The sequence below is a fragment of the Callithrix jacchus genome, chromosome 6, assembly GCF_049354715.1.
Source record: "Callithrix jacchus isolate 240 chromosome 6, calJac240_pri, whole genome shotgun sequence".
Taxonomy (NCBI): Eukaryota; Metazoa; Chordata; class Mammalia; order Primates; family Cebidae; genus Callithrix; species Callithrix jacchus.
Window position 1 is genome coordinate 61,039,729 of NC_133507.1, and position 26,273 is coordinate 61,066,001.

The window sequence follows — 26,273 nt, forward strand, 5'->3', positions numbered from 1 at the left end:
AAAGTTGTAGATCAAAGGGGTCTATGCATTTGTAATTAATTTTGATATTGAAAGTTATTCTCACTGATGATTTTACCAATTTATACTCTCACAAGCAAGACTGCCCATTTTCCAAAGCTTCTTCGATGGACTATAATAGCAAACATTTCAACTTTTTTCAGTTTAATTCATAACAGAATCTCAGTTTCAATTTCCTTTTGAAGAGATACGCACCTTTTCCTGTGTTTCAAAAATCACCTATATTTCCATTTTTTAATGAACAATATACTGATGTCTACTGCCTATTTTTTCATGATCCCTTGGTATTTTCCTTGTTGATTTGCAGGGTTTCTTCATTTGTTAGGGTGCTTAAACTTGTCTGTACCAGAAGCTGCATACTATTTTCCAGTATGTCATTTGCATTTTAGAATTTACTGATAATGTTTTTTGCTTTTTTTAACTTCCAGAAATTTGATAAAAAGATATTTGAATTTATCAATTTTTGTTATAGTTTCTAAATTAGGAGTCATAATTAGAAAAGCCTCCCTCATTCCCAATGTTCCAAAGATTTTCCCAGGTTTCCTTTTAATAAATTTAGGGTTTTGATTTTTATATTCAAATCTTTGGTACATTGGGAATACACACTGGTATTCAATATGAGGAATTAATCTAACTTTTATTTGTTTCCAGACGGCTACTCATATACCATTCATCTTTTCCCCCATCAAAAATCCAAATCTTCCGTTAGTCTATTTATTCATGTGTCAGTACCAGTACTATACAGTAAGTTTTCTCAGAAATCTTATACTTTTTCTATATGAATTTTAGAATTAGCTTGTCTATTTTCAAAATAAACAAATGGTCACACAAGGAACCCTGTCAGTATTTTCACTAAGATCATACCACATTCTAAAATTAATACAGGGTGAATTAATGTCTTTATTTGATTTGTCTTTGGTGTCCTTCAAAACACAAAATTTTCCTCATCCAGGTCTTGCACATATCTTGCTATGTTTATTTTTAGATATATTATTCTTTCAGGTTTCTACTGAGATTAAGGTACTTTCTTACATCTTTTTTAATTTTATTTTTTGAGATAGGGTCTAACTCTCTTGCCCATCATGGCTCACTGCAGCCAGGATCTCCCCATGCTGAGGTGATCCTCCAACTTTAAACTCCCAGGTAGCTGGAACTAGGTATGCACTACAAAGCCTAATTTTTCATATTTTTTGTAGAGACAAGGTTTCACCATGTTGCCCAGGCTGGTCTCAAACTCCTGGGCTCAAACAGTCTTCCTACCTCAGCCTCCTAAAGTGCTGGGATTAGCCAGCATACCCAGCCTCTTAGATCTGTTAATGCTTATTGTTTGTGTGTGTGTGTGTGTGTGTGTGTATGTGTGTGTGCGCGCACACACACATGCACACACATATATATGCTGTTGATATCTGGTTACTAACTTTGTACTAAGATTTTACATCATCTGTGGTAGCTTTTCACAGACTCCCTTTATTTTTCAGGTATATAATAATATAATAACATATTACTAAAATGCAGCCTCCATAAACAAAATAAATTTTTAGCATCTTTTTTAACTGGTACCTAGATTATAGCAATTATTCATACATTAAATACTTCTTTAATGTATGAATAATTCTTCACAATAGCAATAGTTTTGCCACCTGCTTTCCAATTTTTATGACTTTATTTACTTTCTCTTATTTGCTAGTTCAGTGTAAAATTTGGCACAATATAGAATAGTGCTTACAACAAGCATTCTTACCTATTCTGGACTTTAATGGGAATACTTCTAATTTTTTTAAGGGTCCAGGTTTGGGACTATGATACAAATATATTTGTCATGTAACAAAAACGACCTGTCTCACTTAGACAATTTATTTTAATCAAAAAGATGTCAGGTTTCAGCATCTATGGAGTGTGATGTATTTTTCTCATTAGATCTACTAATAAAATGAATTATATTAATAGATTTTTATATAAAATTATAAATTCTTTTAATGTGTTACTAGGTTCAGTTCACTATTTTTTATTTAGAATTTCCTCATCAATATTAACAATAAAATTTGGTCCCTAGTCTTGCTTTTGTTTTTTAATGAAATCTTTGTCAGGCATTGATATTAATGTCATATTGCTACATTAAAAGAGAACTGTGTGGCTTTCTTAATTTTCCATGCTTTGATGTAGTTTAGGAGAATTATCTCCTGTAAAGAATATGTTAGAATTTTCTGTGAGATGGACATACTGATTTACTTGACCATTGTAATCATGTCACCACGTGTAAGTACACTGAAACATTGCATTGCATACCTTAAATATTTGCAAAAAACAAGGAGACAGAGCACATATAATTTTTTATATTACAGGCATGAATTTAGGCCTTCACATCTTTAAAATGCTAATCACCTGAGCAAAGAAAAGAAAACATACCTACAGGTTCAATAAATGCTTTGGGGTTAATGAAAAACAAAATCTTTTGTGACAGCATCTGAGCCTGGTACTCTTTTGCAGTTTAGTTCTTCTAATTTGATCTTTACACACACACACACACACACACACACACACACACAGAGGAGAGAGAGCGAGCGAGCGTGAGAGAGAGACAGACAGACACAGACAGACATACAAAGACAAAGACAGACAGTAAATTATATTTTCCTAGAATAAATTTTTTATTCAAGTTTTTCTATTACATTTGCCCCACTCTCTTGATTTTCCTGTTTCTGTGGTTATCGATCATAGTGTTATTATTTGTGCTTTTTTTTCTTAGTTGGGTTAGATGCCTTTTGGTAAAACAAAAATTAGATAAATAAATAAAGGATTTGGGAATTAATTTTTTTAATTATATAGTTTTGCTAACTCATTCATTTTAGTTTTATCTTTATTACTTTCTTCCTTCTGCTTATCTCCATTCATTTTGTTGTTCTTTTTCTAATGTTTAACCAAGTGGCTATTTTTTTCATATCTGTATGAGTTTTCAATGAGCACTGCTACAACACAGTACATAAAAGTCGTGCTTTGTTTACCACTGTTTTCCATATATTCTGAAATTTCATTTTTACTGAAGAATTAATAAGAAAGTATTTATAAATTTTCATGAGCAAGAGCCTTTCTATTTTCTGGTTTTTCTATTTTCTAATTTCGAGTATTATTAAATCATGCCTAATTTTAAAAAATTTATTATAGTTTTTTTAACATAATACAGCATGAATTTTTGTAAGAATTTAATAGGTACTTGAAAGCACAGTCTCTACATTCAGAATATAGCATTATAAATATACCCCCTTAGATCTTCCTAATTATGCTCCTTAGAATTTCTATATTCTATTTTATATTTTCTCACTGATTCTGTCATGCCTCAGAGGTAAATTAGAATTTCTTTCTATTGTGTTTCTATTTTTTCTTCAATTCCTTTTTATGAATATATAGACACACTGATATTTTATGAATATACAGACATACATGGTTCATAACTATTTTAGTGAATTGTATCCTCTGGCAATAAAAAGCCAATTCTTTTGTTTAATGCCTTTAGAAATCCTACTTTGTTATTTATATGTACCTGAATACCTTCACCCATGCTCTTATTGTCAGTATCTGTTACTACTTTGTCTTAAGGTGTCTCTCATATACTTTTTTGGTGACTGCATTGTTTTCCTTTGGCCGCTGTAACAAAGTTCCCTAAACAACAGAAGTGTATAGTCTCATCATTCTGGAGGCTGGTAAGTCCCAGATGAAGGTGTTGAAGGGTTTGCTCCTCCTGAAGAATGTGAGGAAAAATCTGCACCAGGCCTCTCTCCTTGCCTTGTAGATGGCTATCTTTTACCTGTGTTTCTCCACAGCATCTTCCCTCATGCCTATCTCTGTGTCCATTTTTCCCCTTTGTATAAGTACACAGGGCATATTGGATTAGGACCCGTTGTAATAATCCCACTTTAACTAATTTACCTTTGTAAAGATTCTATCTCCAAATAAGGTTACATTCTGAGGTACCAGTGGTCAGGACTTCAATATATACATTTTGGGGAGGAAAATAACTCGACCCACACCAGGAAACAAAGCCTGAATTATTTTTTATCAGATGAATCAAATTCACTTATGTGTATTGATATGATTATAGGTTTATGTATAGCTCTCTAATTATGTTCTAATTTCCATTTTGATGATTTAAAAAACATTCTACTACATGGTTTTTTTTTTTTCCTTTTGAGAGTAATTTTTGTTCTGGTGGTTATCCATATGATACTTCTCCTCCTTTTTCATCTCTAATAATTCATATGAGCAATATTTAAAGTAGCCTTATTTCCTCTTTCTTCCTTCTCCTCCACCACACAGTAATACAATAGTCAATAATATTATCTTTCTTAGCATTTACTCTTGTACTATTAAATATGCATATACTCCTAATGATTTGCAAGCTTTAACAGATATGCTTTGACTCCCAACTCTTAGAGATCATGCATTCAGTGAACTGATTCTGCTTCCTACCTTCTTACCCTTCTATTCAGTTATTGCTGTATCATTTCTACACTGTGGGAATCTAGAACATTAACATTCTGTCTGTCACCATTCCTTAGATTTCTTTCTCTTTTAGAACTACAGTTTAAATATATTCAAAACTTACAAACATTCCCAGTAATCTCTTGGTCAGCTAAAATTAATGATTTAATAGAGTCTCCTCAAGAAAGACTCATGGGATAATATTCCTAAATTTTCACATTCAAAGATGCCTAAAAACAATTTGGCCAGATATAAAATTCTTAGTTCACATTTTCCTTAGGAATATTGAAAATGTTACGGTAGAAAAGCCTACAATCACATAACATTTTCCCTAAAAATAGAGACCTGATGTTTTGCCTGGCTGCTGAAAGGAGGATTTCTTTACTTATCATCCAGCAACTTTAATAATGTAAGTCTTACTGTTGAACTTCTGGGTCCATTTTCACTACATTTTTTTTATTAACCTCCTAAAATAAACCTCTGTTTATTTTAGGAAAAATTCTTGAATTATATCTCAATAGTTGTTTTAATTCATTGTTTTATTTTGATTTTCCTTAAGGGATGCCTATTACAGAGATGCTGAATCTGCTTCCCCTATGTATCAACTTTTTAACTCTTTTTGGTTTGTTTTGTTTAATTCAGTTTTATTCTTTCTATCTTCTATATTCTTTGCTGTGTTTTCTGCAGTCACTAGTGTTTCCTGCCTCCTTCCCAATGTTGTCTTTTTTTCTGTGATGGATTTGGTACTTTTCTCTGAATTCTCCCAGCTCACATTCCACCTCCTCTTGCTGATCTACTATTTCTTTCGTTTTTATATTTCTTCTTTGTGATCTACACCTTCACAGTTACTGCTTCATTTTTAAAAATTTATGATAAAATATTTAATCACAATTCTCATTTGGCTCTTTAGCCTCATTATTCTAGTGAAAATTTTGTTAACAGGAGTTCCTGCACTTTCTTTTTATTGTCTTTGATGTTGTGTGAGTTGCTTCTTTATTAATCATCTTTGAATTAGTTGGATTTTCTTGACCTGCTACTTCCAGTATGGGGAGCAGGAAGGATGCTCTTCCAGTCTGGCTACCATAGAGGGAGATGGCCTCCTGAAAATATATCCTCCGTGTGGCTTTTGTGTCCCTCCTCCACTCCTGCCAGCCTGGCTCACCTGTTCCTGCACCTGTTGTTGCAAACAGTGGGCGGTGCTTTTGTCTCCCCAACTCTTGAGAAGTGCCTTTGTGCTGGCTTTCCTGACATCCATCCCCATAGGGACCTCCAGAAACACGTCATGCTTTTCACTTCCTCCTACTTGGTTTCTGCTCAATCTAGTTAGCCTTTTACATATTTTTAAATCTAGAGATATGCATCTCCAAATTTGCCAAATAAAACATTCGTGAGAGATTTTCTTTCATTTTTTTCTTTCTGTGTGTGTATGTTTGTATACTGTGTGTGTACACAAGCATATATATATATATATACACACACAGATAGAGTATGTGTGCATGTGTGTAGGGTTCTTATTGTTCTTTTCTTATCATTCTTTTGTTCTGAAAGATTTCCAGGGAAAGAAATGAATAATGGTGACTCACATAAGCATTTATATACTAGAAACACCTAAGTTACTCTTATAATAACATTAATCTTAACCAGTACTGGGAGGAGAAGAAGGAAAGTATAAAATAAAATGAAAGGAAATAGGTTATTGAAGAGAGTCAGGGAAAACAAATTACAGGAAATCTGCCTATACTATAAAATTTAGTCTAACATACCAAAAGTAAATTTTATTATTTCCCTGGATCGTAAAACCTGGCTTTATACCTCACATGTATTTTCACTCCCATGACTTAAGCAGTGATTTGATTAGAAAAGTGAGGTAGTTGGTATCATAGAAACATGTACAAATACTACGGTAGGAGAATCCCCAAAAGTTAAAAGTATATTTACCCAGATAATTCTGAATATAACCAGTTAAGAAACAACATAACAAGTTAAGAAACATCAGGTCAAAAATATTCACTAAAGCGTAATAATCATTCTGTTGATTTGAACGGATCTGACAATCGATAATCGTAGATGTTTTGATCCCATTCCAATACTAATGATTAGAATCTCTAGAAACATGATGCAACAGTCTTCGTTTTAACTCCTCAGGTGATCCTAAATGCAAATCAAAATATGGGGGCCGATGGGACAAAAGATGCCATATCATTTACAGAATGATTTACATGATTATTTTATTTAACCTTCATGAATGCCTGTGAGATGATTATTCAAAGATTTTTACAAGTGAGCTATCTGCAGCGTGGGGAGGTTAAGAAACTCACCCAGGGCCACAATGACAGGAGGAAGCAGAACCAAGGTTTCAACACAAATATCCTGGTGTGACTGGCTCAAACACAAAGGCTTCTACTTATTTTAATAGGAGTAGTTTCTATAAAATGTTTATAAAGCTTTCGATTTAGGGGATGGGGGAGGAGAGAGAGACAGGCAACAAGCAGATGGGTGTTATTGCAAAAGGAAAGACTGCTAGAAAATATATATGTGTTCAAATTTATCAGCTATTAATAATTTCACAAAGGAGAACCAGATAGTCAAGGCATGTGACCTGTGGGTCACATGGGGACTCCCATTAAGAAGGGTCCACATTTGGGGTTGGAAGCCCTGCAGTCACCATCTTGAAATTCCCAATAGTTTTATCATGGAATCTGTGCTTTGTAAATGAAGCCCAATAGGGCATAGGAGAATGTGCTAGGAGCTTGGATTCTGGGCTCACACACAGTCCCACCACTTCCACCAGATGTGTGTGGTTGCCCAGTCCTCCATCCCCTGGCTTGTAGCACCCACCACCCTCCCTGTCTCCCCACCTCCTAGTGATTGCTGCTGCCTTCAGCCCCCAGTAGAGGGTCGAGTGCAAGCACCAAGAGTCGGGGTCAAGTTTCAGGGAGGCTGGAGGCAGCTACCCCAGTGCATGGGTGGGCAACTCAGTAGGGTTGAGCCTCTAGCATGCCCCTGGATCTGGACATAGATGTTGCAATGCACTTGGAGGTCACTCATCACCCATGGGTTGGGGCAGTGGGCCTGGAGAAAGGGCTGACTCTATTTCTCTGCTCTCCTGGCCAAGATACAGTGTATCAGCCAGTGGCGGGAGAAAAGGGAAACCTGGCAGCTGGTGGTAGAGGGTGGGGCCCCAGGTACCTGTACGGGTCTGCACTTTTCCCAAGAGTCTCCCAATGCCATTAGGGAACACAACACTCCAGGGCAAACAAACAACAACAAAAAAAACACCTTGGCCAAGCATGGTGGCTCACAAGTATAATCCCAATACTTTGGGAGGCTAAGGCAGGAGGATTACTTGAAGCCAGGAGTTCAAGACCAGTCTGGGCAACATAGTGAGACCCTGTCTCTAATTAGCCAGGTCTGGTGGCACACACCTGTAGTCCCAGCTACTTGAGAAGCTGAAACAAGAGGACCATTTCAACCCAGGAGTTTGAGGCTGCAGTGTGCCAGGGTTATGCCACAGGACTCCAGCTTGGGCAACAGAGTGAGATCTTGTCTCAAAAACAAAAACACCTTGACAACTAGAGAGAGACTAAGGGAGGAAGGAAAAAGCTTTATATTTTTGTACTTTTAATAGCACATTTTTTTGTGCTTTTTGAACAAGGGATCCCACACTTTCATTCTGTACTGGGCCCCACACTATGTAGCCAGTCATATGCAGAGATTTTAAGGGTTCGTCTCTCACACTTGAAGGATTATAATCATGTAGTTCTACAAAAAGGCAGCTGAAACTGGGGGGTAAGGCCAGGACAGTGAATGATCATTCACACACATACACAAACACACACTTTGTTTGGGCTCTCCGAGTCCTGCCCCTCCTATTCCAGTTAACTGACTGGTACATTTCATGTTATAACTAAGACTGAAGAACTACAAAGAATACAAGGAAAACCAGTTCCAACTTTTCCTGCATTTATATTTTAAACATGAGGCTTCCACTTTAATCATGTAAAAACCTCCAAAGAAATCACCTTGGAAACTAAAAGAATATGATCATTCAAATTAGCTAGAAGCAAGTATTCTTTAGAGCAATCAACCTGGCAGCTAAATCTTTTTACTACCTTTATGAAGGAAATTTTTCCAGTAACTATAATAAACATAAGGCAAGGGAAGTGAAATGTCCACTGCAGGAATTTTAAGTGGAACCATCAAATCTGCGTTTAAAAAAAAATTCTTATTTTATTATTTATTTAGAATACTTCATGTTTAATGTACTTAGAGTAGTTTACAAAGAGACTCCAAATATGTTATAATCACATTTACAAATAAACCTGAGAAGTCTCTACACATCTGCTTTTTTGAGAGAGAAAAAGTTGCTTCACTTCAGTAATCTGATACACTAAAGGAAAATGCAAACTTTTTTTAGTATTTTCTTCTTTTAAATACCATAAGATATGTGTCCCTTCAGGCAGGAACTTGGCAATCTGAAATTATCTCATAAAAACCACCAGAAGAGCTTTTCCTAAAATTCCATTCATTCTTCTCTTCTTCCTAGCAGAGACAGAAAAAAAATGCCTGGTACTTTCTTAATTTTTTGAAGGAAGAAAACATTTTTAAAAGGACAAAGGGAAAATCTTTAGAGAATTTTGAAAGAAATGAAGACCATAAAATAGACAAAAGTGTTTGGTTATCTGAATTAATAGTTGTAACATGAGAAAGATAGTACAAAAGGCTAGAAACACAAATACCAAGAAAAATAGAATTTGCTGAATTCTATCAAATCATGTCTGGGTAATTTTCCCAGAAAAAAAATGAAAGAGAAAAAATTAACCATTTAATTTATGAACACAAAATACTTCTCATAGAATGTTGTATTTCTTCTGATCTTTTTGGTAAGATATATAAAAAGTCTACAATTTGTTTTATTTCCCTGTGGCCTTCAATTTGGGGTTTCTGACTTCCGGCTTTCTCCTCCCTCTTTGTTCTGAAGAAGATATGAACTTGGGGTGGGGGTGGAGGAAGGGGGACATGGTCTTTTCTCCCCGCTTCTCTCCCGCTCCCTTCTTCCCACTCCTAGTTTGGGCTTTGACTCCCACCAGATTGATATCTCCTCCCTTTTATTATCCACAGTGAACCTATTTCTTCACTTAAGACTCTCCTGACCCTCCTTCTTCATACCTTTATGGTACAATCTTTTATCTTGCAGTTACACCTTCTTGTTGTTTCTGTTTACATTTGTCTACTTATCATAGCTCCTAGAATATGCGGACAATGCTTTAAGCCAAGAGGTCCTTTTTTTCACACACACATAAATCATATTCTTCAGCTGTACCCAGTCACCTCCACAAAGTTCCCCCAGCCCTCATACTTCAAGTCACATTTTGCTTTAGGTCACATGAGATTAAAAGAGGCACAGAATTAGACTAATCATTATTTAATCAAGACTGTTCTTAGGCAAGCTACTAAAAATCAACTTGAGCATCAGTACTAGGTCTAAGACAAGCCCATCTTCTTTTGCTTCTGCTACGCTTGCATTCCTTCTGACAACATGTGCTCCAGCAAGAGGCGAGGCAAAAGTTGATTCTCCAAACCCACAAGGGTAGGAACTGAAAGACGGCAGGCTGAGAATGGTGGCCGGGGACAATCCATACCCCAGGAAAGGACAGTCATACCTTTGTAATTGCAGTGAAGACCTTTTCCAGAATGGCGTTGGGCGGGGCAATTTGTGGTCCATTGGCCTGAATGTTGAGGGCTATGGCACATGGTTTGGCTACAAATCTAAAAATTACAAAAAGAAAAAAGGAGACGGTCAGAAGTTATTCTTTCTGTGATGCTTAATGCCACCAGTTACACGTTACTCAATTATCCCAACAAAGTGTTGGTAGGATTTTATGGGTGTACATTGCCAACACTCCCATCAGTAACTGTAAGGCAGACTTAACCGTTTTTCTTTCAGTTAACCCCCAGCAGTAACATTACAAAAGAAATCCTTTTAAAACATTTAAACCCTCCAATTCTCAAGTTCTAATGAGACAAAGCTAGAAAGACTATCAGATGAAAATATAAACATATAAAATAGAAATAAAACTATGAAGCCGGGCGCAGTGGCTCACGCCTGTAATACCAGCACTTTGGGAGGCAGAGGCAGGCAGATCACAAGATCAAGAGATCAAGACCATCCTGGCCAACATGGTGAAACCCTATCTCTACTAAAAATATTAAAATTGGCTGGGCATGGTAGTGTGCATCTATAGTCCCAGCTACTCGGGAGGCTGAGGCAGGAGAATTGCTTGAATCCGGGAAGCAGAGGTAGCAGTGAGCCAAGATTGTGCCACTGTACTCCAGCCTGGCAACAGAGTGAGACCCCATCTCAAAAAAAAGAAAAAGAAAGAAAACGATTTCAAAATGATATAACTTATGCTCTTCTTACAGAGCAATAATCATGTTATATTTCTACTGTTAGAAAACATTTACTATCTAATTATACATGCCGAGAGACCACTTTGATCACCCCTAGTCATAAGTTGCCCCTTGGCAATTTTTGTCTCTATAATACAAGTGTGCTAAATTCAGCCCCAATCCCTTATGGTTTCTTAAAATTATTGGCTTTGTGGTTATTTGCTTTTTTCTCATAAAATGTAATGAAGGATGTCAAAGGGCATGATGTCCCAGACAAGATGAGAAGTTGCAAGTGTTTCTGAGCATTAACAAAACTGTTTGCATCTTAAACCAATGCCTAAGTCAAGAGGAATGAGAAGACTGAGGCTTCTTTCTGGTCACATTTGCTATGTGAATGAGTTGCTGAAGGGGAGCAGGTGAAGTGCATGGGGCCCCAAAGGTGTGGGGACATTGCTAATAAAACTGTATAGAATGAGGTCAGGAGTTCAAGACCAGGGTTCACATGGTGAAACCCTGTCTCTACTAAAATTACAAATATTAGCTGGGCATGGTGGCATGTGCCTGTAATCCCAGCTACTCAGCAAGCTGAGGCTGGAGAACTGCTTGAACCAGGAGGCAAAGGTTGCAGTGAACCAACATCCTGCCACTACACTCCAGCCTGGGTGACAGAGTGAGACTCTGTCTCAAAAAAATTAATTAACTACTTTAGAAACTGTGTAAAAAACATTTAAAGGTTGTTTTAGACTGAATGCTCAAGAAATGATGTCCTATAAATATTCATTTTCAGTAGTAACATTTAATATTTTCTACTAATACAGAGCAATTTAATATCATGTGAAAGTATTACCCAAATTAATCCACTATTGGTCAAAGGCAACAACTGATAAATATGCAAAACAGATTATGAATAACTCTTAGATGAAGCTTCTTAATAATAGTTGATGAGATTAAAGAACAGTAGACAAAGGTTTTTGTTTTCAAATTAGCACCAATGAAACTTACATACACAGTACCACATAATATCCTACTGGGTCCTATTTCAAGTAAAAGTGAAGAAATGTATTTAAACAGGGAAATGGAACACTGTACAAATGCAAGCCTAAAGCAGAAAAGATAGATACAGAAAAAGCACTGTAATACCTGGTGGTACACTGGGCTCTCTGGGACAAAGCTGGGAAAAAAGAAGAATCACCCTTTCCCGATATACGAATCCTCTAGAAACTTGCGATTTCCCCAAATTGCTATAGTCTCAATTCTGTTTAATGTCAAGTTTTCTGAGACGCATTACCTACGTCCTTACCTTCTTGACAGTAAGTATAACCTTTTCCTATTGATTCTGGCCCTTCTCTATGGTGAAAGAAGGAATTTAGTAGGCAATGACCACAGGACAGAGTCTAGAACTTGTTTCCTGGACAAGGTTTCCTGCTTTGTGGTTACTTGGCCCCTCATCATAAGGTACAGTGAGGGGTGTGAAAAGACATGCAGTCCAGCAAAGGCGAATAATAAGGTAAGACCGCAAAAGGCATTTGGTGTGAAGGCCACAACTGTTCCAACAGTTTCCTTCTAGTCTTCCCAGCTGGACTCCTCTCCCGCCCTCCCTCATCCTCCCCTCCCCACACCTCTGACACGCAGTGTTCAAATTCCCTTCGGACTTTGCCATCACTGTTCTTGGAACAGCCTGCTGTTCCAGTACAGTCTTCTTTCTTCATCTAAATAGCACAGAGTCTCAGTGCAGAGGCTGATCATTTCCTCTTTGTATGCCTGTGATAATGCCTGTGCATACACGGGAGGGGTCAAGACATTTAATCAACTGATCATCTTCAGTAAATATGTTTTGCTGTTGCTACCATGGTATTGAGTGCTGCTGACAAGTTAACAGATATTCTCTGTGTGCCCTGTAACAATGCATGGGCAGGCAGTAGGGGAATCAAGAAATTTACTCAACACAATCTCTTCAATAGAAACTTCCTCATCTCTGCTATCAGCCCAAAAAAAAAAAAGCAAAAAAAATTTTGTAGTATTTGTTATACAACATGTTATATACATCTATCCTTCTCCTTTTAAGCTTCAAAACACTTTTAAAACGCTATTTTCTTTAAATTCCAAGAATGAATGCAATAGCATACTACTTAATCAGCAACAAATCATATTTCAATAATCAAAATTATCAAACAAATATGATGCTCTGTTAACAATTTTTAGGGAGGCCAAGGCGGGTGGATCATGAGATCAAGAGATCGAGCCCATCCTGGTCAACATGGTGAAACCCCGTCTCTACTAAAAATACAAAAAATTAGCTGGGCATGGTGGCACGTGCCTGTAATCCTAGCTACTCAGGAGGCTGAGGCAGGAGAATTGCCTGAACCCAGGAGGTGGAGGTTGCGGTGAGCCAAGATCGCGCCACTGCACTCCATCCTGGGTAACAAGTGTGAAACTCCATCTCAAAAAAAAAAAAAAACCATATTTTTAAAGCAATGTTTAAAGGAAGGGTGGTAATTATTTCTGCTGCTATCTGGCTATGGTGACCTCGCTATAGAAATTAATCTCTCTCTGCCTCAATCTCCTTATATGTGAAAAAATTATTATACTTATATAAGTACATGTATGTGTTTCTACAAATGATGTATGTGCTAAAAATCATATCATAGAGTGTCTTTGCCTAAAATGTTTGACAGGAGCCATGGGAAAGGTTTCCTACCATAGTATTTACAAACTATGGCTCTCCTGGGCCCAGCGGTTTACCAGCTTCAGCTACACTGAACCAAGTCATGTGTATTTAAGTTCTAAAAGTATTATACTAAGCAGAAAAAAGAGATCAGAAGTCAGGATAGGCACTGAAAAAAAACTAGGGACATCCAGCTGGGTAACCACTTGCCCTAGTTTGCCCTCCGTCCGAGTGCTCCCAGCACCATGTGTACTGACAAAAGTATCCCTGTGTGGTATTTTGCCATAGATAAAAGAGAAGCAGAGGATCCCATGTGAACATTGAATTGTGATGACTCTCATCCTCAAACCCCAGGCCTGGTGCAGGTCCACAGTGAGTCCACACCAGCAGTGTGATCCGGGTCTGAGCTCATCCACACCTGGACTTCTCTCAGGGCCCAAACCTTTCCAGCTCTCCCAGCCAATGCAATGGCTCCCAGGGTGTTGTGGCCATATTTCCCACGGGAGAGTTGGTATAACATGTGTGTCCCTCTCCTGTGTGTGGTGCCCCCAAGAGAGCAGGACTGGACCTTAGTGAAGTCCACATCTCCAGAGCCCTGTGCACGATCCCATTTAATCCTCCCTCAACCAGATGAAGTAGGATTACCATCATCTCCACTTTGCAAAATGACCAGAGACATCAGTAGCCTCCACTTTTAGGAAAATGGAAGCAGAAGACAGCATATTTACTTCCCAGGAGGGTTGGGTTAATGTTATAATCAGCTCCCCACTCTGATTCACTGGCCAGGCTAAGCCCCAAAATCTGAGGATGTAGAGACAGACAGACAGTGAGAGAGAGAAGAATAGACATATTCAATAGAATTTAACTCAATTTAAAAACTGAAGTCCATTAAAGTTTAAATGATCCATGGTAGGCACATGCATACGTCATCATTCTTTGAACGATGTCATGGGATGTTTTTATTTATATGCCTGGTGCACTGTGGGCACTCAATGAGTATTTAATGGATGAATAAATAAATAAAACAATCAAGTAAAATACAATGGTAGGTGCCCTTACTATTTTTCCAAAGGGGCTGTGCATTTTAATTCCCTTGAATATCCACATCTACTCAGGATCATTTGGGACCCACAAGGTAGGAGGCTGACCACTCCAACTCAAGTAGCCACATCTTGAATACTCATTGTCCCTAGGATGTCAAAGCTGACTCAAAGAGCACTTGTGTTGCTCTAACAATCCCTCCCTAGGTATGCTCTTTCCAACATATCCCATGCTGAGAACTAAACACTTAATCTCCAGGATTTTTAAAAAATTGCATAAAATAGGCAGAAAAAGCGAATCCCAAATGAAAGAAGAGAAGAGCATATAATTCTTACCAAATAGGTATTACTGAGTATATGAAAATATAAAATTTTATTTGTACTTATTCTCTTTTTTCAGAGAGCATATTTAGATGCCAAATAAGATCCATGACACAGCTAGTACAATTTTGTCATTGACTATCATGGTCCATTAGACCATGTAAAACCTGGGCTTTTTTTTTTTAACACTGGTTCTAACAGAAATAAGTTCACAAAACCTGTCTTTCATAACATTTTGCGAGAAAGAGATAGAGTCAGAGATAGAGAAAAAGCAGATTGATGGTGGATGGGGTAACACATCAACAAATATAATAGTTGAAAGGAAATATGTGCTTTCAAGCTTTGATGGTTACTTCTACAAGGAAATGCTCACCTAATTACTTTTTTAAATCAAAGGCGGCAACACCAACTTCAAAAGATCAAACATCTATAAAGTCCTTTCATGTACTACATTTGAAAGTAAATATAAGAATGTAAACTTTGAAAAATATTAATATCAGTTAAAAAGCAGAGAAAATATCTAAGACATTACTACTCTTCATTTCTATTTAGCAACATGTATTTGTATTTTTAACATGAGGTAGACACCTCTGCACAAAGTACTGAAGAAAGCACTGGGCAGTGGTGTGGTGAGAGATACAGTCAAAACGTAAAATGGACCAGGCACAGTGGCTCATGCCTATAATCCCAGCACATTGGGAGGCTGAGGTGGGCAGATCACATAAAGCCAGGAGTTCAAGACCAGCCTGGCCAACATGGTGAAACCCTGTCTCTACTAGAAATACCAAAACTGGCTGGGCATGGTGGTGCACGTTTGTAATCCCTGCTACTCTGGAGGCTGAGGCAGGAGAATCACTTGAACCCAGGAGGCAGAGGCTGCAGTGAGCCAAGACTGTGCCCCTGCACTCCCAGACTTGGCAACAACATGACTCTACCAAAACAAACAAACAAAAAAAACCCTCCTCTCCCCAGAAAAAAAAAAAAGTTAAATGAACCTTGCACTCAATGAAGTTTACAATCTCGAAAAGGAGGTTTTATATATATATATACAAATTTACAGGGTATATGTCATTGTTCTAATTACTTTAAAATATTTAATCATCTCCAATGGGTAGCATGGCCAGAGACTTTCAGTATGTAGTACTTCCTATACTTTCCAAAAATAGTTGGGACACTGTGATGGTAGCTACACAAACCTACACATGCGATCAAATTGTGCAGAATTAAATCTCACACATACATAAATGAGTACAAGTAGTAATAACACTGGGGAAATCTGATTAAGATCAGTAGATTTTATCAATATCAAAAGCCTGGTTCTGATATCATACTAGGGATTTATAAAATGTTACCATTGAGGGTAACTGGCTAAAGAGCACATGAGCTCTCACTATATTACTTCTTAGAACTGCATCTGAGGCTGGGCATGGTAGCTCAAGCCTGTAATTCCAGCACTTTGGGAGGCTGAGGTAGGTGATCACAAGGTCAGGAGACTGAGACCATCCTGGCTAACATGGTGAAACCCCGTCTCTACTAAAAATACAAAAAGCCAGGAGTGGTGGCACACCCCTGTAGTCCCAGCTACTTAGGAGGCTGAGGCAGGAGAATTGCTTGAACCAGCAGGCAGAGACTGCAGTGAGCTGAGATCGCACCACTGCACTTTAGCCTGGACAACAAAGCAAGACTCCATCTCAAAAAAAAAAAACCCAAAAAACAAAAAACTGCACTTGAATCTACAACTATCTCAAGAAGGATTTCAATTAAAAATAATTGAAAGGGACGTTCTCTTTTTGTTGTGGAGGAATAAGCTAATGAATTCTTCATCTTGAAAAATTCTGCACAACATATGAACACAACTCTCTCCTCACCCAAACAAAAACAAACACACAAACACTACCTGAGGGCTCCCGAGACTGAAAAAAAAAGGAAATTGACTTTGGGGAAGTGTCAAAGTTGGAGCAAGCGACCAGCAAAGAATGACCTCCCTGTCTGTTCATTTATATATTTATTCTGCAGCTCTACCCTGGGATCAGACACAGTCACAGCAGCAAGCAAAATTTTCACAGAAAAACACATCCTCTTTCTAGCTGCAGGAACTAGGGGAAAAGCCTGGGAAAACCAGGCTTTTCTAAAGAATGGCTAGAGTACTATAGAAGAGAAAATGCCAAAGAAGCAAACCCTAATTCTGTCTATAAACCAAGCATGATTATAGCTGTCTTCTGAACCGTGAATGTACAAGGTAAAGTAATGCAGACAGGAGCTGAGGTTTAAAGAATTTATCTGAGACTAAAGCCACTGTCCACTGCGGGCATGACAGGCTACAATTTGAGTCTAAGTAAATTGCCTATTAACAAAACATCAAATTTTTTTTGAGAAAAAAGTAAAAAAAATCCACAATCACCACAAAATAACTTTCACCATGCCCAGAATACACAATCTAACAGGTTGATGAAGAGCAAACAAAGTATTACCCACTCTAAGGGGAAAAGACGTGCAAAGGAAAAATTCAATGAACTTGAACCATGAAATCTGAAAAACAAAAGAGAAAGAAAAAAATGGAGAAATAAACAGACTTTGAGGACCTGTAGAACAAATTTGCAAAGTCTAACATGTGGGTAAAGTCACAGGGAAAAAGGAGACAAACTAGGAAGAACAACATAGAAGAAATAATAGTCTATAACTTCCAAAATCTGGTAAAAGACATAAACATACTATTATAGTTTATTTGGGTGTTCTGACATAAACATACTATCATAGGTTTGGTGGGGACCAAATCTCATGTTAAAATCTGATCACCAACATGAAAGGTGGGGCCTACTGGAAGGTGTCTGGGTCATGGGGGCAGATCCCTCATATATGGATTGATGCTGTCCCTCAGGGGTTGGTGAGCTCTAGCTGCATTAGTTTCCAGAAAAGCTGATTTATTAAAAAGAGCCTGGCACCTCCCCCTGCCTCTCTTGCTTCCTCTCTTGCCATGTGATCTCTGCACGTGCTAGCTCCCTTTCACCTTCCATCATGAGTGGAAGCAGCCTGCCAGAGGCCCTCACCAGATACAGATGCCTAATCTTGAACTTTTTAGTGATCAGAATCATGAGCTAAGTAAACATTTTCTTTATAAATTGCCCCACCCTGTCAAATATTCCTTTAGAGCAACACAAAACAGGCTAAGACATACAGATTCAAGGAGTTCAAGAATCCTACAGAGAGGTAAATTAGAAAAGAAGAAAACCTACACAAAATACAGTCAAACAGATGAAAACCAAAGATAAAAAGAAAATATTGGAATTCACCAGACAAAAATGACTCACTATATACAAAGAAGAATAATATGAAATACAGTGCTCTTCTCATCAGAAATTATGAAGGCACAATGACAGTGCAATAACATCTTTTAAGTACAGTTAAGTATCACTTAATAGGGATACATTCTGAGAAATCCATCATTAGGTGGTGTTGTCTTTGTATGAGTATCATAATGTCCTTGCATAAACCTAGATGGTATAGCCTATTACATGCCTAAGATACAAGGTATAGCCTATTGCTCCAATGCTACAAAATTGTACAGGACATTATTGTACCGAATAGGCAATTAAAACAAAATGGTATTTATGTATCTAAACATAGAAAAGAACTTCATCTGTCCTGCTGTCCTGTGAAGAAGATGCCTGCTTCTCCTTTGCCTTCTGCCATGATTGTAAGTTTCCTGAGGCCTTCCCAGCAATGCAGAATTGTGAGTCAATTAACCTATTTCCTTTATAAATAAATAAACATAGAAAAGGTACAGGTTACAGGACCACTATGGATATGTGGAGTCCCCTCTAACCTTCCACTCCCAACAACTGACTGAAATGTTATGCAGCTCATGATTATATTGGAAGTGAAAGAAAAAAACAAAACTGTCAGCCCAAAATTCTATGTTCAGCAAAATATCCTTCAAAGAATGAAAGTGAAAAGGACACTAAGGGTATTTGTGGTCTCCAGATTCCCATTTCAAATATGCTAAAGGAAATTCTTTAGGTTGAAAAGCAACACAATCAGATGGAAACATATATTTACAAATGAATAGAGCATCAGAAATGACAAATCTATTGGTAAATACAAAAGTGCTTGCAAGGTCATAGTTAAATCCAATTATGAGAAATAACCCCAAACTGTGCTAGAAAGAAACTTATGTATAAGTCAAAATTCAGTAAAGGAGAAGTGGGGAGAGGTAACAGAATCAATGTATTACTTAACTGAAATGTTATGCAGCTCATGATTATATTGGAAGTGAAAGAAAAAAAAAAACTGTCAGCCCAAAATTCTACGTTCAGCAAAATATCCTTCAAAGAATGAAAGTGAAAAGGACACTAAGGGTATTTGTGGTCTCCAGATTCCCATTTCAAATATGCTAAAGGAAATTCTTTAGGTTGAAAAGCAACACAATCAGATGGAAACATATATTTACAAATGAATAGAGCATCAGAAATGACAAATCTATTGGTAAATACAAAAGTGCTTGCAAGGTCATAGTTAAATCCAATTATGAGAAATAACCCCAAACTGTGCTAGAAAGAAACCTATGTATAAGTCAAAATTCAGTAAAGGAGAAGTGGGGAGAGGTAACAGAATCAATGTATTACTTAACTACTAACACTTCCTTGGATCCCAATATTCGTCAGGACCAGGGTTGTCATGGCTAGCATCAGAGTAAGTGTTATCAATGTAAAACTGACCAGAACCATATAGACTAGATTTTGAAAACTAATATGCAGGTGCATGTTTAAACATATACATGTGCGTGTGCCTGACTGAGCAGGCATATGTGCATGGCTAAATATTGTTAAATCCTACCCAAGACAAAACTGCTTCAAGAAAACAAATATTTAGTGGAATGAAGGCCAGGGTGGAGAAAGGGGATTGCTATTTACTGACAGATACTATGTGCCAAAAGCTTTGCAATGTTTAATTCTTTTTTTTTTAGATCAACAATAACTCTTTGAATTAAATATTTATTTCATTTTAGAGAAACATAAACTAGAACCCAAAGAAGTTAATGAGGCTGCCCAACATCGTAAAGGTAGTTAAACAGCTTAGACAAAATTTAGACCCAATCAATCATAACAGAATCTATTAATAAAAACAGTATTTTCCACTCTCCCTAAAATAAGAAAAGTAAATTAAAGAGGCATTGTTAAATTATTTGTGATATGCTCATACACTCTGCTCGGTAATCTCACTTTTAGGTATTTATCTAAGAAATTCTGTCAAAGAAAAAAAAGGCACAGATGTAAAGATTTTCACACATAATTATCTACAAAGGGAAAATGGTAAATAGCTTAATGAGTCACTAAAAAATGACTCAGTGAGCATCTATGCTGTATCAGCCCTGCATTAAGTGTTGGGGATGCTGCAGTGAACAAAATCCCATGTTTTATGGAGCTTATATTCTAGCAGAGGGAGATTAAAAATAAACCAAGCAGTGTATGCTATGCCAGATGGTGAGAAGTGCTAGAGAGAAAAATAAAGCCTGCTATGAAGGACAGGGCTACCTAGATGGGGCTGCCATTTACAACAGATTGACCAGGGAAGGCCCCAGTGAGAAAGTACACAGAATCCTGAAGGAGGTAAGGAAAAAAACTAGAATGATAAGTGGGAGAAGGACATTCTGGAAGGAACAGCAGCTAAGGATGAAGGCTCTAAGAAGGAGCCTGATTGAGATGCTGTATCAAGAAGGCTAGAGAGGCTAGTGTAGAGTTTGTAAGCACAGGAGGAATGAAGTGGGGTCAGAGAGCAGCCCACAGGTACACCACTTTGCCCTCTAGGTCATTTTAAGGACGTTTTTTTGTTTTTTTACACTGAGTGAGGTAGGAGGCCTCTTCCAGAGCATGAGAAGAAAACCTAAATGATTTAATCTGTCCCACGAAGATCACCAGCAACTCTGTTGAGAGAAGACAGAAGGAGAACAAGGATGGCGACAGCAAGGCCAACTGAGAGGCTGCTGCAACTCTCCTGGCCAGAGGTGACGGCAGCAAAAGAGGCAGTGAGATGTGATCAGATCCTGGAACTATCCTGAAGACTGGGCTCACAGGCTCCACTGACAGACTAACCATGGATGGGATGAGGCAAGAGAGGAGTAACAGGTAACAACAAGGTTTTGTCCCAGCGTGGGGGTTGAGATGAGGTTCATGACTTCAGTGTGAGGCCTGGCAAGTCTTAGGTTATGCTTATTAGGCTATTAGGCTTATAGATGGAGATGTCCAGCAGGCACTTAGATACGGTAGTATGAAGTTTAGGCTTAGGCAAGGGATACAAATTTGGTGTCATCAACGTACAGATGACATATAAAGCTCTAAGAACAAGGAAATCACCTGGGAAGTGAGTATAAATAAATTAAGGGAGGAGATTCAAGAAATAAACCCTAAGGTGATTCCAATGTTTAATGTTTGAGTACAAAGAAACCTCTGAAATATTATATAGCCACTAAAAAGGATATTTACATAAAATATGCAAAACATGAAACTCTATAATACATTGATTTTGTTTAAATCAGGCTATTTTATAAAAACTATAAAGTATGTAGGGGAATGAAATCTGAAAAACAACACTTGCTATACCATAAGGAAAACAGTATTCTATTTCTTTTGTGTTTCCTTTGTTGATGAGTAACAATAAAACTTAGGTGGAAAAAGGTGACACAGCTTATAAAAGTATAATTAATTTTGTGGTAAAAGAGAGCTATGGACAAAGCAAAGGCATTTACAAATAACACAATAGTCCATGTTCTCCAAGAACTCAAGAAATGTTTATTGTGCATCAAAATCCTACTATATGCATTTTTGTAATTTCGTGAATTTAAAAGCAGTGTATATTATATCAAGTGTAGAAGTAACAAAAAGCACTTGTAATAGTACTAAAAATCACAAGGAATGCCGTCACTCAAGGATAACCATTATTAACATTTTAACATTTTTCTGCTATCCCTCCCCCACACTCTACCAGATGTTTCTTTATACTTTGCTTACCATGTTTTTATTAAACAAAACTGCATCATACTACATGGATTTATGATTTGCTTTACTTTCCTACTGTGCATATTTCCCTTAGAAAATCACATATCCTTCTACAGCATGGTATCTAACAATTATAAAGACTTACACTGCTGTCCTTTTTTGTTTGTTTTATCAATTTTATTGTGTATATTTGAGGTGTACAGCATGATGGTATAGGATACATACAGATAGTAATATGGCTACTATAGTGAAACAGATTAATATATCATTTCGCAGTTACTTTTGTGTGTGTGACAAGAGCAGCTAGAATCTGCCTATTTAAAATCAATAGGTTTATTTATTTTATTTTAAAAGTCTCCAACACAATATACCATGTTGTTAACTACACTCCTCACGTACATTAGGTCTCTAGGTGTGTTCATCCTATATTGTTGTTCTTATTTCTTGATGCTAGGAATACTCTCTAAGAAAACAGTCACTGGGCCCTTTCTGACAGTACAGAACTCTGGTCAAAGTTCTGCCATGTTGTTATGATATCAAAGATACAAGCAATTGTGAATCTGAAGAATTAAATTATTTAGGTTGACCACTAAAACACTGTCATCATAGGATAACTATCCATTCTTCCATCTGCATTATCTCTGCCATTTGAATTTAGGATTACTTTTGCTAGCTAACATTTCCAAAGCTTCAAGAAATTAGCCGTAATTTTTGAAGATGAAAATTTCCAGACTCTTTGACATCCTAGATTTTCACATTGTTAAGGAATTTTTATAATCAACTGAAAAATGGGCAAAAGATGTTAAATAGACAATTTACAAAAGAGCAAATGAAAATATCAATAAACACACAATAAGATATTCAGCCATATCAAGAAAATGTACCAACACCATTTCATGCCCATCAGGCTAAGTTTCATAATGTGAAATATAGCCAAGAATTTGGAGAAAGAAGAATACCAATAAACTTCTCATGTGGAAGTTTAATTAAAAATGCACACGAGATATAAAAAGGTAGTTTACAGAAATAAGTAACAATGACCAATAGACATATGAAAAGATAGTCATCCTCACTCAAAACAAACACAAAACCCGTATCAAAACATTGTTAGGTGAGGCCCAGATGGCCAACTAGAAACAGTCAGATCTGAGGCTCCCATCAAAAAGAACCATAATAAGCCTGTGAATCCTTCACCGGCAACGAAGGCATGATGATGAGTTCTCTCATCAGAACTGACCAGGAAGCTAGTGTGATCCATGGAGAGGAAGGAAGAGCAGTGAGGTACTGCAGCCCACCTGAGAGCCACAGGAGGCAGGAGAACCCCCTCCCCCGAGCTAAGGGAGGCAGTGGGTGAACATGTTACCCAGCTGGGGGAACCGTGCTTTTTCGACAGAATGGTGCAACCCATGGATCAGAAGATCCCACTGGCAAACCCACTCCACCAGGGCCTAGCATCCCAACCCCTGAGTTGTATAGATTCTCAACAGCCTTTCAGCTGGTATCTGCTTAAGACCACTGAGCTCCCAGCAGAAAGGGTGGCCAGCACCACAGCTGCAGCTGCATGCTAAGCCATTTGAGCTCCTTGGGGGAGGCGGCAGCACCCAGCATTGGGACTCACAACTGCTTGATATGCTAAGCTCCTAGGGCAGGAGAAGGGCAGCATCCATCACTATAGCTCCAGGCCATGCTTTTCTCCTGCTGGAGCCAGGGAGGCTGGACAGCTTGGTCCCAAGATGTGTCCCCCACAGCCCAACACACTGGTTGTGCCTCTTCAGGCCTGATCCTGACTCATCCTTTCTCACTGGGTGGGGCTTCCTTACAGGAACTCCAATAACTCCAGCCAGAGGCTGAGGGACAGAACACAGATCTCTCTGGACCTGTTCCCGTAGGGGGAGTGGTGGCCACAGTCTCTGCAGAGCAGCAGACATAGCCTTTCCTCCTGGTAGTTCTAAGGAACCTGGGCAGCCCAGAGGGTGTTTCCCCACAGTGAGGGAAAAACCCTCCATCAAGGGACAGTCAAAGTGCTTTGTTAAACAGGTCCTGATGTTCCCCATGCAACCCAACTGGGTGAGAACCTCCAACAGGGGTTGTTAGACACCCTATACAGGAGTGATAGTGATCCTACTGGCATGAGGTTTGTGTCCCTTGAGGTCAGAGATCCTAGAAGAAGGAGCAGGCACCCACTCTTGCTGTTCTCCAGCCTCCTTGAGTGATATCTCCAGACACAGGAGCAAACCAGATGAAGAGGGCCTGAAGTGAACCCCCAGAAAACCACAGCAGTCCTACAGAAGGTGGACCTGACCACTGAAAGAAAAAGAAACAGAAAGTGACAACAGCAGCATCAACAATTTTTTAAAAGCCCCCAAAAAACCCCATCCAAGGGTCAGCAGCCTCAAAGATCCAAACTAGACAAGCTCATAAAGATGAGAAAAAATCAACGAAAAAATGCTGAAAATCCAAAAGGCCAGAGTGACTCTTCTCCTCCAAATGATTGCAAAGTCTCTCCCGCAAGGGCATAGAACTAGATAGAGGATGAGATGGACAAACAGACAGAAGTAGGCTTCAGAAGATGGGTAATAAAAAACCATGCTGAGCTGAAGGAACATGTTCTCACCCAATGCAAAGAAGCTAAGAACGTTGATAAAAGGTTAGAGGAGCCGCTAACTAGAATAACCAGTTTAGAGAGAAACACGATGGACCTGAAAAACACAGCATGAGAACTTAGTGAGGCATACCCAAGTATCAATAGCTGAATCAACCAAATGGAATAAAGTATATCAGAGTTTGAAGATAACCTTCCTGAAATACAGCATGCAGACAAGACTAGAGAAAAAAAAAAGAAAAGGAATAACAAAGCCTCCAAGAAATATGGGATTTCGTATAAAGACTGAATCAAAGATTGATTGGAGTACATGAAAGGGATGGGGAGAATGAAAACAAGCTGGAAAACACACTACTGGATATTATCCATGATAACTTCCCAACCTAGCAAGACAGGCCAACATGCAAATTCAGGAAATGCAGAGAACACCATGAAGATACTCCATGAGAAGACCAACCCCAAGACACACAACTGTCAGATTCTCCAAGGTCAAATGAAGGGAAAAATGTTAAGGACAGCCAGAGAGAAAGGGCCAGGTCACCTATAAAGGGAAGCCCACAAGACTAACAGCAGACCTCTCAGCAGAAACTCCTATCATACCGAATGAGCAAAAGCTGGAAGCATTCACTTTGGGCACAAGACAAGGATGACCACTATCACCACTTCTGTTCAACATAGTTTTGGACATTCTGGACAGGGCAATCAGGCAAGAAAAAGAAATAAACGGTATTCAATTAGGAAAAGAGGAAATTAAATTGTCTCTATTTACAGATGACATAATTGTATACTTAGAAGAACCCATCATTTCAGCCCCAAATCTCCTTAAGCTGATAAGCAACTTCAGCAAAGTCTCAGGATACAAAATCAATGTGCAGAAATCACAAGCATTCCTATACACCAATAACAGTCTAACAGAGAGCAAATCAAGAGCAAACTCCCATTCACAATTGCTACAAAGAGAATAAAATACCTAGAAATACAACTAACAAAAGATGTAAAGGACCTCTTCAAGGAGAACTACAAACCACTGCTCAAGGAAATAAGAGAGAACACAAATAGATGGAAAAACATTCCATCCTCATGGTTAGGAAGAATCAATATAGTGAAAATGGCCATACTGCTCAAAGTAATTAATAGATTCAATGCTATTCCCATCAAACTACCATTGACATTCTTCACAGAATTTGCAAAAACCATTTTAAATTTCATATGGAATCAAAGAAGACCCTGTAGAGCCAAGACAATCCTAAGCAAGAAGAACAAAGCTGGAGGCATCACGCTACCTGACTTCAAACCATACTACAAGGCTACAGTAACCAAAACAGCATGGTACTGGTAACAAAAGAAATATACAGATCAATAAAACAGAACAGAGGCCTCAGAAATAATGCTACACACTACAACCATCCGATCTTTGACAAATATAACAAAAACAAGTATGAGGAAAAGATTCCCTATTTAATAAATGGCGTTGGGAAAACTGGCTAGCCATATGCAGAAAACTAAAACTGGACCCCTTCCTTATACCTTATACAAATATTAACTTAAGATAGATTAAAGACTCAAATATAAAACCTAAAACCATAAAAATGCTAGAAGAAAACCTAGGCAATACTATCCAGGACAAAGGCATAGGCAAAGACTTCGTGACTAAAACACCAAAAGCAATAGCAACAAAAGCCAAAATTGATGAATGGGGTCTAATTAAACTAAAGAGCTTCTGCACAGCAAAGAAAACTCTCATCAAAGTGAACAGGAAACCTACAGAA

The 26,273-nt window shown here is 38.0% G+C and overlaps 1 protein-coding gene across 6 annotated transcripts in view; it reads right to left on the bottom strand.

The window, feature by feature from the left end:
- CERS6 (ceramide synthase 6) overlaps positions 1-26,273 on the bottom strand; it is a 341,952-nt gene that overhangs the window by 232,852 nt on the left and 82,827 nt on the right. For all 6 annotated transcript variants that reach the window (XM_078327454.1, XM_035304621.3, XM_002749301.8 and 3 more), the window contains exon 2: positions 10,158-10,263. In XM_078327454.1, the coding sequence (XP_078183580.1) occupies positions 10,158-10,263 (106 nt within the window). The remainder of the gene's footprint in view (positions 1-10,157; positions 10,264-26,273) is intronic.